General features: G+C 44.1%; 1 protein-coding gene and 1 long non-coding RNA gene across 2 annotated transcripts; one reads left to right on the top strand and one right to left on the bottom strand.

Annotated features, from left to right (window-relative positions):
• Positions 1-529: 529 nt before the first annotated feature.
• On the bottom strand, positions 530-2,786 carry LOC136484951 (uncharacterized). The gene is made up of 6 exons (XR_010766278.1): positions 2,585-2,786; positions 2,425-2,487; positions 1,678-1,714; positions 1,529-1,567; positions 1,104-1,156; positions 530-928 (listed from the first exon to the last, which is right to left on the bottom strand). It is a non-coding gene; the product is annotated as an uncharacterized lncRNA (long non-coding RNA).
• A 6,710-nt stretch (positions 2,787-9,496) lies between these two features.
• LOC136488942 (putative cyclin-dependent kinase F-2) lies at positions 9,497-10,642 on the top strand. Its single transcript, XM_066485711.1, has one exon. It carries the CDS (start codon positions 9,497-9,499, stop codon positions 10,640-10,642), a length of 1,146 nt encoding a protein of 381 aa, XP_066341808.1.
• Positions 10,643-14,715: the final 4,073 nt, after the last annotated feature.

Below are 14,715 nucleotides of genomic sequence, written 5' to 3'. Positions count from 1 at the left end.
TCTGTGGTAGACGACGACAACGAGACCCTTGTGGTGATTTCATGAATTTCAAGATTTGTCGGCTCATCCGTAGACGACGACAGCGAGACACCTATGGTGACTTCGTGAATTTCAAGATTTATCGGCTCATCCGTAGACAACGATAGCGAGACGTCTGTGGTGACTTCGTGAATTTCAAGATTTGTCGGCTCATCCTTCGAAGGTACTCATAGAGGTAGGGTCACTACTACAGAAGTTAACTACAGGGGCGGCTCTAGAGCCTCTGTAGGGGCGGTTGCGCCAACTGCCCTTCCCAGGGTGTTCCTACAGAGGGTGCCTCTGTAGGGGCGGTTTCCTGACCGCCCCTACAGTGCCCTCTGTAGGGGCGGCTGTTATTTTCAGCCGCCCCTACAGTGCCCTCTATAGGGGCGGCTAGTAATATCAGCCACCCCTGTAGTGGACTTCTGTAAGGGCGGCTGTATCACCAGCCGCCCCTGCTGTGTGTATTTGTAAGGGCGGTTCAATCAAGAACCGCCCCTACAGTGGATTTTCTAGCAAAAAAAATAATTCAAATTCAAATCTGACCACATATATATATAATTCAAATTTGAATCTGACCGCCACAAATATACATATATACATCCACAAACACAAGACCATTATTTAGAACATCATCACAAGTCATAATTCACAAAAGTCTATTAAATAAAGTCAGGGAAAAACTTAATTTGCAATGCTTCATTCCTAACCGGTCAACATGAAGCTACTAGTTGGATCCTAACAAGTCATTGGTCAATACAAGGACATGAAGCTACTGCTTCCTAATAGGTCCTAGCAGGCCCTTTGCACAACAAGCACATAGTATGCAATTCACTACAAACTCGTTCCAGGTTCATGATGTCTTTTTTTTGCTGCCACTGAGCGAACTAGAAGCATCATATCCAGTATCCTACAAGGAATGTAGTTAGTGAGTCCTGATTCAACTCAAGTTGGAAGGGCAATCTTTACCATGTTGGAGAAACCAAGATCAATTGAATTTCCAATTTTATATGGATGCAGATAGATTAAACAAGCCTAAGCATTAAGCCTGGGTATTATTGCAGTGTCTAGTGTATGGATGATACCTGATTTCATAGCCACAACCTGCCCTGATTTCATGTATTGTTCTAATTGAAGCCTGTAGAGCAGATAACAGTTAGAAAAATAGAGAGGCACACTCTTTGCTTTGAAAGTGAACTAAGCCTACTTACACATGAATCTTTCTATCAACTCAAATAGAGATGTTAAGTCACTACAAAATTCAGTAGCACAAGCTAATAAGAACTTGAACATTTGTACTAATCCATGCAGAAAATTGTGAAAACCATAGGAAAATAACTCGGTGAAAATGATTTTACACATCATGGATCTATGGATTTGATAATACCTCAGGGCAACACCTTATGACAGTGCCCAAGTGCTAGTAATGCAAGCAATACACTCAGAAAACTAATTTGGTAATACTGACCAGAAGACATGATGTGAACTGCTAGTCTGCTATGCTACTTACCTAAAAATGGAGCCAGAGCTGTTACTGATACTGCTGTACCTGCAAAACACAACACAAGACCAGTCTAAGAGCCTAACCTGAATACAAGTTCCAGATCACTATCATAGAAGATACAGGTATCAGCAGAAGTAAGGTTGATGCCGACCCACCAGCCCCTGTGCTCAGGATGAAGATATTCATTGGTATCTGTCATAGAAAAGATAAGCAAATAAACAAACTAGCTTGGGAGCAAATGATAATATATAAAAGACAAACAACAAGTACGACAATGGAGAAAATGCTAGTTGCTAGCTGTCCCTGGTTGGATAGTACTGCACTCACTTTCTGGATAGTACTATATTTCATTTGTCCAAGAATTTATTCAAACTAGAGAAGCAGCTAGCCTTTTTCGATTGTTTCACAGATTGGATAGCCTAGTTGGATTGTTCTGGATTGTCTTTGCATTGCCAAATAACTATACTCGTGAGTAATAACTGGCTGGGCTTGTACTAGTTCTAGATTAATGTTTTTTTTTCTATCAAAAGCAGTAACTATTCATCTTTTTCCTCAAAAATCTTTTCCATAATTGGACTGTGGAACTGCTATGTACTATATGCAAAGGAAGTAGCCCCAAATATGCCGAGCAGAATTAACAGGATAAGCAGCAGACCAAAGCATGGAATGAACCTGAGACGGTGGTGCCATGGTAACAGGATAATAGCTGCTATTCAGAAGGCAACCTACATTTATGATCATTAAAATTCTCTCCATGCACAAACTGAGATTCAAACGCAAGTACATAATCAAATATCAGATCGAACACCTATATCATGTAGATACATTTCCTTACATACTACAAAGATGCATCCAGATCCAATAACTTGGACATCACAGATCAAAAGGTAGAAAAAACAAACCTAACAAAAGTAGTAGCTAGATGCATGTGAGAGCGCTCTTGAATGATTCCCTGGATCTCATCCCTGCAAAACAAGGGCGTGGCTAGGGTTAGGGGCATCGCAGGCATGGCAGGATGCAGGACTACAGAAGACGGGGACAAAGTGACGGGGCTAGGGTTACCCATGACCATGAGAACGAGGAGCGCCATGGAGGAGCTGTGACCTTGGTGGCGTTGTCCGCTTGCTGGTGTCGTTGCTGCTCCTCCGTGGCGGTGGTTGTTGCAGATCTAGAGGATGGAGTCAACACCGGCTAGAGGAGGGAGGTGCGCCGACTGGATCTAGGTGGAGGGAGGCAACGCCGGCTACATCTGGGAGGAGGGAGACGCCACCATCTGCATCTGGGAGGAGGGAGGCACCGCTGGCCGGTCTGGAGGAGGGAGGCGTTGTCTTCTTCCAAGGGGACGAGTTGTGGAGGGGAAGGGAGAGGAGGCAGGTAGAGACACGGGAGTCTGGATCGGAGTCGGGGGCTCGGGAGATTGCGGACGGTAGCGGACGCGAAGACGTTCGGTGCTCCGCTGAAATGAATAAAATTTTTGGGTCCGTCAGATTGCACCTCTGATGCGCACTGTAGGCAAGCGATTCCTGTCACAGATGCATCCCAACTGCAACTACACACGTGTTTTATAATTATTTTTTAGATATATTTACATATACAATAACTAAAACAACTACAACAGTTTAAAATTGCAAAATTGAACCTTTAAAATTGGGGAAAAAATTTAAATTTTAAAAAATTAAAATCAAAACTACTAAAATAATTTTGAGACACCAAATGATCTCAAATGAAAATTTGATAAACATCAAAGTTGTAGAGGTCATGAAAATCTACAACTTTTATTTTGGTCATCTTGTCATTTGACAAAATTTGAACCTTTCAATGACAAGTTCGAACAAAAATTTGAAACCCAAAATGATTTCAACATAAAAAGTGATGAATACCAAAGTTGTTCAACTCATTAATATCTACAACTTTTATTTTAGTCATCTTGTCATTTGACAAAATTTGAACCTTTAAAATTTGAAATTTTGAAAAACGACAAGTTCGAACCAAAATTTGAGACCCAAATTGATTTCAACATAAAACATGATGAATACCAAAGTTGTTCAACTCATGAATATCTACAACTTTTATTTTAGTCATCTTGTCATTTGACAAAATTTGAACCTTTTAATTTTGAAATTTTGAAAAACGACAAGTTCGAACCAAAATTTGAGACCCAAATTGATTTCAACATAAAAAGTGATGAATACCAAAGTTGTTCAACTCATGAATATATACAACTTTTATTTTGGTCATTTCTTCATTTGACAAATTCTTAGCACATATTGTTCACTAATCTTACACATGTCTCATATAGTCTATAAAACCTTATGAGAGATGTGTCACATTTGTGAACAATGTCATTACTACTTTGTCATATGAAGAAATGACCAATACAAAAGTTGTAGATCTTGATGAGTTATTCAACTTTGGTATTTATCACTTTTTCAGCTGAAATCATTTGGAGTACCAAAATCTTGTCTGAAGTTGCATTTTTTTGAAATTCAAAATTTAAATTGCTCAAACTTTTCATATGTATATATTGACAAAACCAACAAAATAAATTGATAGAGAATGATTTTAGAAAATGTTAGAAAAAAATCATCAGATTTGGAGTGAGTATGAGGAAGAAAAACTAGTTACAAAGTTGACCCACAGATTAAAAAAAGAAATCACACTATTCACTATGATCATGTAAGGATCATCTAGAACAATATGATTTCTCTTTTTAATCTGTGGGTAAACTTTGTAACTAGTTGTTCTCCCTCATACTAACTCCAAATGTGATGGCTTATTTTTCTAAAAATTTCTAAAATCATGCTTCAACATTTAAGTTTGATCAAACTTGGATGTGACAATGTTTTACACATTTTAAAATTTGAAATTTGAAATTTGACAAGTTCAAACCAAATTTTAAAACCCTAAATGATTTCAGATGTAAAAGTGATGAATACAAAAGTTGTTTAACTCATCAAGATCTACAACTTTTATTTTGGTCATCTTGTCATTTGACAAAATTTGAACCTTTCAAATTTGAAATTTTAAAAATGACAAGTTCGAACCAAAATTTGAGACCCAAAATGATTTCAACATAAAAAGTGATGAATACCAAAGTTGTTCAACTCATTAATATCTACAACTTTTATTTTAGTCATCTTGTCATTTGACAAAATTTGAACCTTTCAAATTTGAAATTTTAAAAAATGACAAGTTCGAACCAAAATTTGAGACCCAAATTGATTTCAACATAAAAAGTGATGAATACCAAAGTTGTTCAACTCATGAATATCTACAATTTTTATTTTGGTCATTTTTATATTTGACAAATTCTTAGCACACATTGTTCACTAATCTTACATATGTCTGATATAGTTTATAAAACCTTATGCACTTTGTCATATGAAGAAATGACCAATACAAAAGTTGTAGATCTTGATGAGTTATTCAACTTTGGTATTTATCACTTTTTCAGCTGAAATCATTTGGGGTACCAAAATCTTGTCTGAAGTTGCATTTTTTTGAAATTCAAAATTTAAATTGCTCAAACTTTTCATATGTATATATTGACAAAACCAACAAAATAAATTGATAGAGAATGATTTTAGAAAATTTTAGGAAAAAAATCATCAGATTTGAAGTTAGTATGAGGAAGAAAAACTAGTTACAAAGTTGACCCACAGATTAAAAAAAGAAATCATACTGTTCACTATGATCATGTAAGGATCATCTAAAATAGTGTGATTTCTCTTTTTAATCTGTGGGTAAACTTTGTAACTAGTTGGTCTCCCTCATACTAACTCCAAATGTGATGTTTTTTTTTCTAAAAATTTCTAAAATCATGCTTCAGCATTTAAGTTTGATCAAACTTGGATGTGACAATGTTTTACACATTTTAAATTTTAAAATTTGAAATTTGACAAGTTCAAACCAAATTTTCAAACCCTAAATGATTTCAGATGTAAAAGTGATGAATACAAAAGTTGTTCAACTCATTAATATCTACAACTTTTATTTTGGTTATCTTGTCATTTGACTAAATTTGAACCTTTCAAATTTTAAAATTTGAAAAAAGACAAATGGGCACTGCAGGGGCGGCTGGTGATTGAGTCGCCCCTACAGATCAACCCCAACTGTAGGGGCGGCTCAGGTTACCAGCCGCCCCTACAGTGCCATCTATAGGGGCGGCTGGGCTGCTGGGTCCCGAGGACGCCCACTGTAGGGGCGCCCCCAACCCCAGCCGCCCTACAGTAAAAATACCTCCGTTCCTAGTGTAAGAATCTGGCATAGTGGGTTTACATACATGTGTTCAGAGAGGTGAGTATGTGTGTTGTTGATGTCTACGTTGTATTATATAATTCTAAACAAAAAAGTTATTACGATTGAACCAAAGGTAGTAGAATCCTCAAAATCATTAAATCTCTCGTATTTCCTTATTACGATTGAATGAAAGGTAGTAGAATCCTCCAAATCATTAAATCTCTCATATTTCCTTTTTTGGCTGCTTGAACGGTGCTTTGCAAGTCGAGTGCAAAGGAGTATTTTGTCGTCTTTGCAAATGTTGAATAAGCAATAGGCAACCTTTTTCTATGAAATACGCCTTGTATTATTGCGATATAATTGTCACCCGTTCGTTGGAACAGAGAGGGCGGCTCTGCCACTACTACAGAAGTTAACTGTAGGGGCGGCTCTAGAGGCTCTGTAGGGGCGGCTGCGCTAGCCGCCCTTCCCAGGGTGTTCCTACAGAGGGTGTCTCTGTAGGGGCGGTTTCCTGACCGCCCCTGCAGTGCCCTCTGTAGGGGCGGCTGGTGTTTTCAGCCGCCCCTACAGTGCCCTCTGTAAGGGTGGCTGGTAATATCAGCCGCCCCTGTAGTGGACTTCTGTAAGGGCGGCTGTATCACCAGCCGTACCTGCTGTGTGTATTTGTAAGGGCGGTTCAATCAAGAACCGCCCCTACTGTGGATTTTTCAGCAAAAAAATAAATAATTCAAATTCAAATCTAACCACATATAATTCAAATCTGAAGCACTTGCTGTTTTCAGAAAAAGAACTCCTGTACCATAACCTACTATGGTGCGTGTCAATATACTCAATTGTTCCAGGTACAAAATCAAATATTTTCTTCATGTGCCATTTGAACATTCCTTTAGTGTAGCTCCTAGCTGCTGGGTATAGGTGATCAGTGAAAACATCACCTGTGTAGTGCTTCATGAAATTCTGGTAAAGGTGTCTCATGCATTCCCTATTTTTAGCATTTGGGAATACAGCTCCAACAACCTTCTCCAAACCTTTACAAGCATCTGTACAAATAACAAGGTTTGGAACATCACCAATGGCTATGTGCAGCTGTTGCATGAACCATGTCCAGTTGTCCTCATTCTCAGTGTCAAAAATTGCATATGCAATGTGATACAACCAATTGTGCCCATCTATACCAGTTGCAGATGCCAACTGTCCTATGTACTTGCCATACAAACATGAAGCATCAATCCCTATAAATGGTCTGCATCCCTCTAGAAAGCCATCAATACATGGCTTAAGAGCTACAAAAATCCTCCTAAATCTCTGCTTGCCCTCAACCATCTCTACCTCTATCTGCACATGGCTGCCAGGTGATGATTTGGTAATCTGAGCTGCCCAATTGAACAGAAGCTGAAAACTCCTCATACTTTCTATGGATCTGCTCTAGTGCTACCTTCATGCCAGACCATGCTTTGGAGTACTTGAGCTTGATACCATAGTCACCCTCTAATTTGTCCTTGCAATCTGTTGGAGTCTTAGTAGGATGCCTCTTCAACCAATCCCCTAACCTTTCTGTAGCCCAGCCTTGGGTTGCCATTTTGGTTTCTTGGAGTTTAGTAGTAGCACATTTATGTTCTGCACATAGTGTTTTGATCTGCACACACAGACAGAAAATTGTTAAATTATAAGGTGGAAAACTGGTAACAAAATGAAAGAGATGTCATAACTTCAATTCACCCCTATTGTCTTGCCATCAAAGATCCTTGAAGCATGCATACGCCAAGGACACCCTTCAGCTTTACACGTAGTAATAAACCTAGTCTTATCTGTAATGATTTTACCAAATTCAAACCCTTTCACCACTGCATGATGTCTCACTGCCTTCCTAAATGCAACAATGTCAGGAAATCTTTCTTCCTTCTCTATCTTGGGGTTTTCAGGATCATAGATAACTTGAACCTCCTCTGGATCTGCATCATTTACCTCTACCTCAAGAGGAACACCTCCTTCAGCAGCACCAACATCATCAAACTGGTCAGCAACATGAACATAGTCATAATCATCAGCAGTATGAGCATGGTTGTTACAAGGTTCTGCATTGTTAGCTGCCTACATAGGCATGTACAGTCCTTCATCGTCAACACCGACATACTCCTCATCATTGTCAAACATGTCAGGTTCCTTGTCAGGCTCAGGCTCTAATGGATACTCATCATTATCAGAAGACTGGGCTGCATGGTTGTCATCAGGGCTGATGGTATTCCCATCCCCTGGTGGAATGTCTTTGCTACTGGGGTTGCCGTGAATAGAAAACTCAGGTGGAATCACACATATTGGGTCTAGGTTTGTAAACTCATCAGACTGTCTAAGACAACTGTCAAACACAAGAACTTCACAGCGCATCTGATCCTTATACATTTCAAACAAGTCATGCATCTGAAAATCATTTTCTATTCTCACATCTTCACATAGCCTTTTGTCAAAGAACCACACACTAGGAGACTGGCTACTGGACCACTGGAACTCATTGCGCAGGCTTGTCAACAGCCAATCGAAGGAAAATAAAGCTACTTCAACATCCCACTTAATCAAGCGTCCCTTTGTGTATGCTTTTCTACCAGTGCTGTTTCTGGTACAGAATCCTTTTACTTTCATCACTAGCGAGAACAACGAAACCCTAGCAACAAACAAAATCAACCCCAAATCCAATGAATCCCTATCAATAGCCTCAATGAAATCTACCGAGGACGAGCTCATTCACTATAGAGGGAAGAAAAAGAGGCAGAGGATAAATACCCGCCCTCGTCGTCCACCATCTCTGCCGTGCCGCGCGGCTGCGTCTCACCCATTGCGCGCAATAGGGTGCATCGCAGCATGCACGCAAGCTGGGTGCTTCTGGTCGTCGCAGTCTATGCCGCCGAAGACAGGGTCGCCGCCGTCCTGCTCGCCACCGTCGTCGGGGTGAGGGTGAGTGAGAGGAGACAGAGTGTGAGGAGGAAGAGAGCAGTCAACCTAGGTGGGATACGGAGGCACCTTATCCAAATGACCCAAGGGCATGGGTGTCCATACGCAAATACGGAGGCAGCTTATACGCTGTAGGTGGCCCCAAGACGTCGCTGGGCATACCACATGGCGTTGGTCCGAGTATCGCACAATTGTAATGGTATGGTTTGAATTAGTCGAATTGTAATGGTATATCTCCAATAACCGAAAATTATAACGTTGCCAATCCAAAAAACCCTTGAATGAAAGGTAGTAGAATCCTCAAAATCATTAAATCTCTCATATTTCCTTTTTTCGGCTGCTTGAACGGTGCTTTGCAAGTCTGAGTGCAAAGGAGTATCTTGTGGTCTTTGCAAATGTTGAATAAGCAATAGGTAACCTTTTTCTATGAAATACGCCTTGTATTATTACGATATAATTGTCACCCGTTCGTTGGAACAGAGGGGGGCGGCTCTGCATTGCCGACGAGGCAGGGTTGACGACGGAAACTGGGAAACATATGCACAGGATTCTTTTCGTTTACATACAGGATCGGAGTCGGAGGGGTTGCAAAGCCCAATCCTGTATGCACCGGATAGATTCTTTTGGTCTATACGTAGCAGCTGCAGATTCCGATCCGATCGATGCACTGTCCGCGTCCGTCCGTGCCATATATAATCCCAGCGGCCCTAACAGCCTTCCCTCTTCGCCACAACCAGCAGCGACGCGCCTTCACCAACTAGTAGGGCCTTCCGAGCCGCGTCACGATCCATGGCTGCCGCCTCGGATCTCGTCAACGGCGGCGTAGCGGCGCTGCAGATTGAGGAGGAGCTGGAGGAGCCGCCGGAGCAGAAGAACAATGCGGCGGCGGTGTTGGCGTTGGCCCCTGTCCCCTGGGTGGCTGCCGTGGCGGAGCGGTACGAACGCCGCGAGAAGCTGGGCGAAGGCATGTTCGGCGACGTGTACAAGGCCTGGGACCGCGTGCTCGAGCGCTTCGTCGCCGTGAAACGGCTCTCAGGGAGGACCGACGACCGCTTCGTGAAGACCTCGCTCGGCTACTTCGCGCGGGAGGTCATGTCCCTCGCGGCGTGCCGCGGCCACCCTTCCGTCGTCCAGCTCCTGGCCACGTACGCCGACTGCGGCCGCGCCGACGGCGACTGCTTTGTCGTCACGGAGTACGCCGGGCCCATGAATCTGCGCCAGTACATGGACGTCCGGCGCCTTAATGGCGAGCCGTTCGACGAGGACGAGGTGCGCGACGTCATGGAGCAGCTCCTCGCCGGCGCGAGGCACGCGCACAGGGCGGGCATCCTGCACAGGGACATCGTCCCGGAGAACGTGATCGTCGACATGGACAGTGCCAGAGACGACGGCGCGATCGGCGGCAGGATGGTGTACAAGATATGCGGCTTCGGCGTGTCGGAGCCAGCGGCGCAGGCGGAGAAGGACGACTCCGGGCTGTTGGCAGCCTCCAGCCCTTACCGCGCGCCGGAGCTCTTCCTGGGATCCAAGGACTACGATGGCCGGGTCGACACGTGGTCGCTCGGCTGCATCATGGCCGAGCTTGTCGTCGGCGACGGTGTGCCTTTCTTTGGCGGCACGCAGGACGGCGAGGTCTTTAACGAGATGCTGCACGTGGTCGGCACCAAGGGCATCGTCACGTGGAAGGGGCTGGAGCGTGTGGCGCCGCGCGAGAAGGCGACCAGGCTTCGGAAGATGGGCCGCGGGGAGCGCGGCTACCTGAAGAAGAAGTTCGCGCCGGAGGTGCTGTCTCCGGCTGGCTTCGAAGTCTTGAAAGGGCTGCTGCACAGCAATCCGGACCGCAGACTTTCGGCAGCGGCCGCGCTTCGGAAGCCATGGTTCCGGCGCCGTCGCTTCTTCAGTGCCTGCTGCTTCATGCCTCAGGGTGGACCTTAGCCGACGTACTGCGTACCAATATTTAGTGCTAGTGATAAATAGAGCCAACATCCGTTTGCTCTTATTATAGTTCTTCGTTCTGCTATTTATTTCTTTTTCAGTCGTTGCAACGCTAATGTATTCTTATCTGTAGGTTTAGATTATAGTGTTTTTTTTTTCAGTATGTCGATGTTCAATTCTGAATCATTGTACTGATGGAATACCCTCAATAGATTAGAGAACGATATACCAAGCCTAAACCTCCAAAATCCAACATATATGACTCACATCTAATTTCAGGTCTGTTTGGTTGGAGGCTCGGAGCCTTTGGTACTAGAGATTAGAGAACAATGCCAAGCCTAAACCTCCAAAATCTAACGTATATAACTGTTGCCTGGTATAGGTAGATTTTGACAGCTTCAACAAAAATAGCCTCTTCTTGCAGCCTAGCTACCGTTGCTCTTGCTCACAGTCGCAGCGCCTCTACACGCTATCGCCCGCATGCCGCATACTAGGCGTGTTTGGTCATGTCCTGTTTTTGCCATGCATGGCCAAATATATATTTATGTAGCGTTTGGTTCAGAATCAAGTTGGAATTGGATGGTTCTGTCTGGGATGACATCACTCTCTGTTTGATCGAGGAGGGATGGACCGATCCGTTTTCTGTTTTGTCACATCAAAAGTGGGATGAGCCACCGATAAATGGGACCCATTTGTCATTTTTTTATTTTTTCTTTCACCTCTCCTTATCTCTTCCACCTGGGCCCACTTAGTTTGTGATCATGCTGAAAATCTAGATCAACTGTGAGTATGATGATATGAAGGCCCCACTTAGCATAAAAAGATGATGTGCGAATATATTCAATATGAGTCTTCATCTGTAGATTAAAATTCCAACGGAAGATGACGTGAGAATATATTCAATATGAGTCTTCATCTGTAGATTAAAATTCCAACGGATAATGAATGCAAACTATGGTTTAATAAGAATGGTCATTTGAAGGCTGAAAGCCAATGATTAATGCGTGCAAGATTATCCAACGTGGTGCTACCACGTCATGCACATGAGAAATATTGTTGCTCTGATAGCCAAGACATGGGCGATTTGGCTACCCAAAATGGAACGGTAATGCTAGAACCGAGACGTTCCTATCCGGAGCACTGCGTCGGACGACAGTTCTCTAGCTGATAATGATCGAATGATTCATGTCGCACGATTTATAAAGCAAAGGGTGGGTGTCTGCTGGACGGACGGATGCCCTGTCCTGAGATGCGCGCCCTCCACTCCTTTGTGTGCTGCCGCTGCTACCTCCACCCACGCTCAGCGTCCCCCTCTGTGCCACCGCTGCTGTCCCCACCCGCCGTCTGCGCCATCGTTGCTACCTCTGCACCCACACCCACCCTCTGCGCCATAGCTGCCACGCCCACCCGCTCTCTGCGTCGTCATTGTTGCCTGTGCCACCTCCACCCTAACCTCTGTGTGCCACCGCCCAGCTCCGTGTTGCCGGCGAGCTCGATCGCTGACCTCCATGCGCCGACGAGCCTCCATTCGTCGAAGTAGCAAGGAAATGTTACGCTGAAAGCGCATGTTGCAAACGCATGTTTCCAGTATCTCAGTCGTTTTAGAGGTATGTTGCAAAAGGAGGTCGGGATGTTACATATATTACAATGGCTATATGTTTCAAGTGTATGTTTCATCTGTTTTAGACGTATTTTGCAAGTGTTTCATCTACATATTGCAAAAGTAGATCTGAATGTTGCATATGTGTGCAATGGCTATATATACACGTATGTTGCAAAGTGTATGTTCTAAATATTTCATCTATTTCATATGTATGTTGCAAGTGTTTCATCTAAATGTTGGGAAGTAGATCTGGATGTTGCATATGTGCGCAATGGCTATACACGTAGGGAGGTAATTAGCGCTTAGTTAATTCTTCTCGATTTCTCCCTCATCCAATTAATGTTGAGCCTCCGTCGCTCTACATGCCTCGCATGTCATCCTACATGCACTGCCCTTTAACCCAGAGCAAAACAAAGCAGCAGTGCGTGGTTATTAGCGTGACCTGCGTCTGGACGGACACCCGCATCTGGATGTCCGGATGCTAGTTGTACCGAAAATGGAAATCGATCCCCACAGAATTGGCAACCCTATAATTGAAAGCCCTGGTTTGGTTTTGGTTAATTGATGAAACCTATTCGGACTAACCCTATGCTCTAAGTGTGGATTTGAGATAGGTTGGTCCAACCCAAGTAAAGGAGCTAGGTGGCACTCATGGATGGAGATGGCCACATAAAATGAAGTCCATGGTGGTGGTGTGGACATGTGATGATGATCAAGCTCCGAACTTGGAAAAAGAAGAAAGAGAAAAACAAAATAGGCTCAAGGCAAATGTGATATCAATAGGGCCATTTTGTTTTCGATAATCAAGACACTATAGAGAGTGTGATCATATTTAGGATATATGGTTGTATTATTAAGAGAGGAGCTCTTATCGGACAACTCGATCATCTAGTGCCACTAGGTGTTGGAAAACTTGCATATGCATTTTAGGCCTAGTGCACAATCGGTGAGAAAGTGATTAACCTTTGAAAAATGATTGTGAAAATGCTAACACACTTGCACGTGATGGTGAAACACTTGGAGTGTTAGCACATTTGAAAAGGGGGTGAAAAACGGGTGACGAAAAGAAGGCGAAACATGGCTTGGGGTGCTGCCCTGGGGCCACCGCCACTCCATGTCCGGTGCACTGCCACTCCTGTGATGGTGACCGACTGAGCTAGGCTGAGAGGGAGGTGTTTGGGCTGGCACTGCCACCCCTAGGGTGGTGCCCACCTGACCCCGGCCGAGAGCAGCAGAGAAGGAGGTGGCACCGGCATGTCCGATGTACACCGCCACGGCGAGGGCGGTGCACCACCTGGTCACCGCCACTGGTGGGGCGGTGCCACTGCCGCTTTTATCCAGAGAGTGGGGTAAACCGGGGTGGTCACCGCCGCGGGGAGGGCGGTGCACCGCCATTTTTTCCCAGAGACTTGGGTTTTCTAGGGGCTGGCCGGGTGGTCATCCCCACCCCTGTCCGATGACCAACGACCATTGGAAAGTGACCGTTGGGAGGGACACCGCCATGTCTGGTGCCCTCGTAGAAACTAGCTCCAAGGGGTAATGGCTCTATTTCGAGGTGGGGCTTATAAATATCCCCCTTGACCGGCCATGGCCACTCTCTTGGAACCCCAAAGTGCTAAGGTTTCATATTGTGAGCAAGCTACACCACTCCAGTCACTTGCACACTTGATTTTATCATCTTGAGTGAGATTGGAGAGCCTCTAGTACATTGCTTAGTGTTCTAGCATCTTGTGGCACTAGTTGGGCAATTTGGGCTGGTGGAGATCTTGTTACTCTTGGTGTTTGACGACACCTAGACAGTCCAGTGATTGGTGGGTCGTCGAGCGGAGGAAGGTGATTGTCTTTGGCTCTGATCATTGTGATTGTGAGGGGTTCTTGTGCCTTCTCCGGCGGAGGGCAAAAGGCAACTCTAGTTGATTGCGCATGTGAAAGGTCCTAATGGCTTGAGGGTGGGTGAATAGCCTATAAAAATTTCTACAACAACACTAAATAAACCGGTTAGACAAATATACGGCGAAGCGAATGTTGCGCTGGTCTACTAAAAATGCAAGCCACCTACCACAATTCTAGTATCTATAATCTCTATGCACACCAAGGCTATGTCACTACACTAAGTTAGTGAGCTCTCAAAGACCAACTAAAGAGCCTCACTAACCACTAGACCCAACACAAGCTTGCTCTCAAGACTAACTACACTAAAGAGTGAAGCAACACTAGAAATGTAAATACAAGAGAGGATGGCGATGATTATACCTACGTGTCGAGGTATGAGCCAATCACAAGATGAAGCCAATCAATCAATCACAAGATAGCCAATGAAATCCTCGGGACAAGGTGACACAAGAATTTTTACTGAGGTTCACTTGCTTGCCGGCAAGCTAGTCCTCGTTGTGGCAATTCACTCACTTAGAGGTTCACGCGCTAATTTTCATCACACGCCAAACCCGCAACCGAGTGCTGCACAACCAAC

Source organism: Miscanthus floridulus, chromosome 10, assembly GCF_019320115.1.
Source record: "Miscanthus floridulus cultivar M001 chromosome 10, ASM1932011v1, whole genome shotgun sequence".
NCBI lineage: Eukaryota > Viridiplantae > Streptophyta > Magnoliopsida > Poales > Poaceae > Miscanthus > Miscanthus floridulus.
Note: the sequence above shows the minus strand (reverse complement) of the source record. Positions and strands in the feature narration are given on the sequence as shown.

Excerpts from the sequence above, each read along its gene's own strand:
- LOC136488942 (XM_066485711.1), top strand. The coding sequence starts at position 9,497 with ATGGCTGCCGCCTCGGATCTCGTCAACGGCGGCGTAGCGGCGCTGCAG.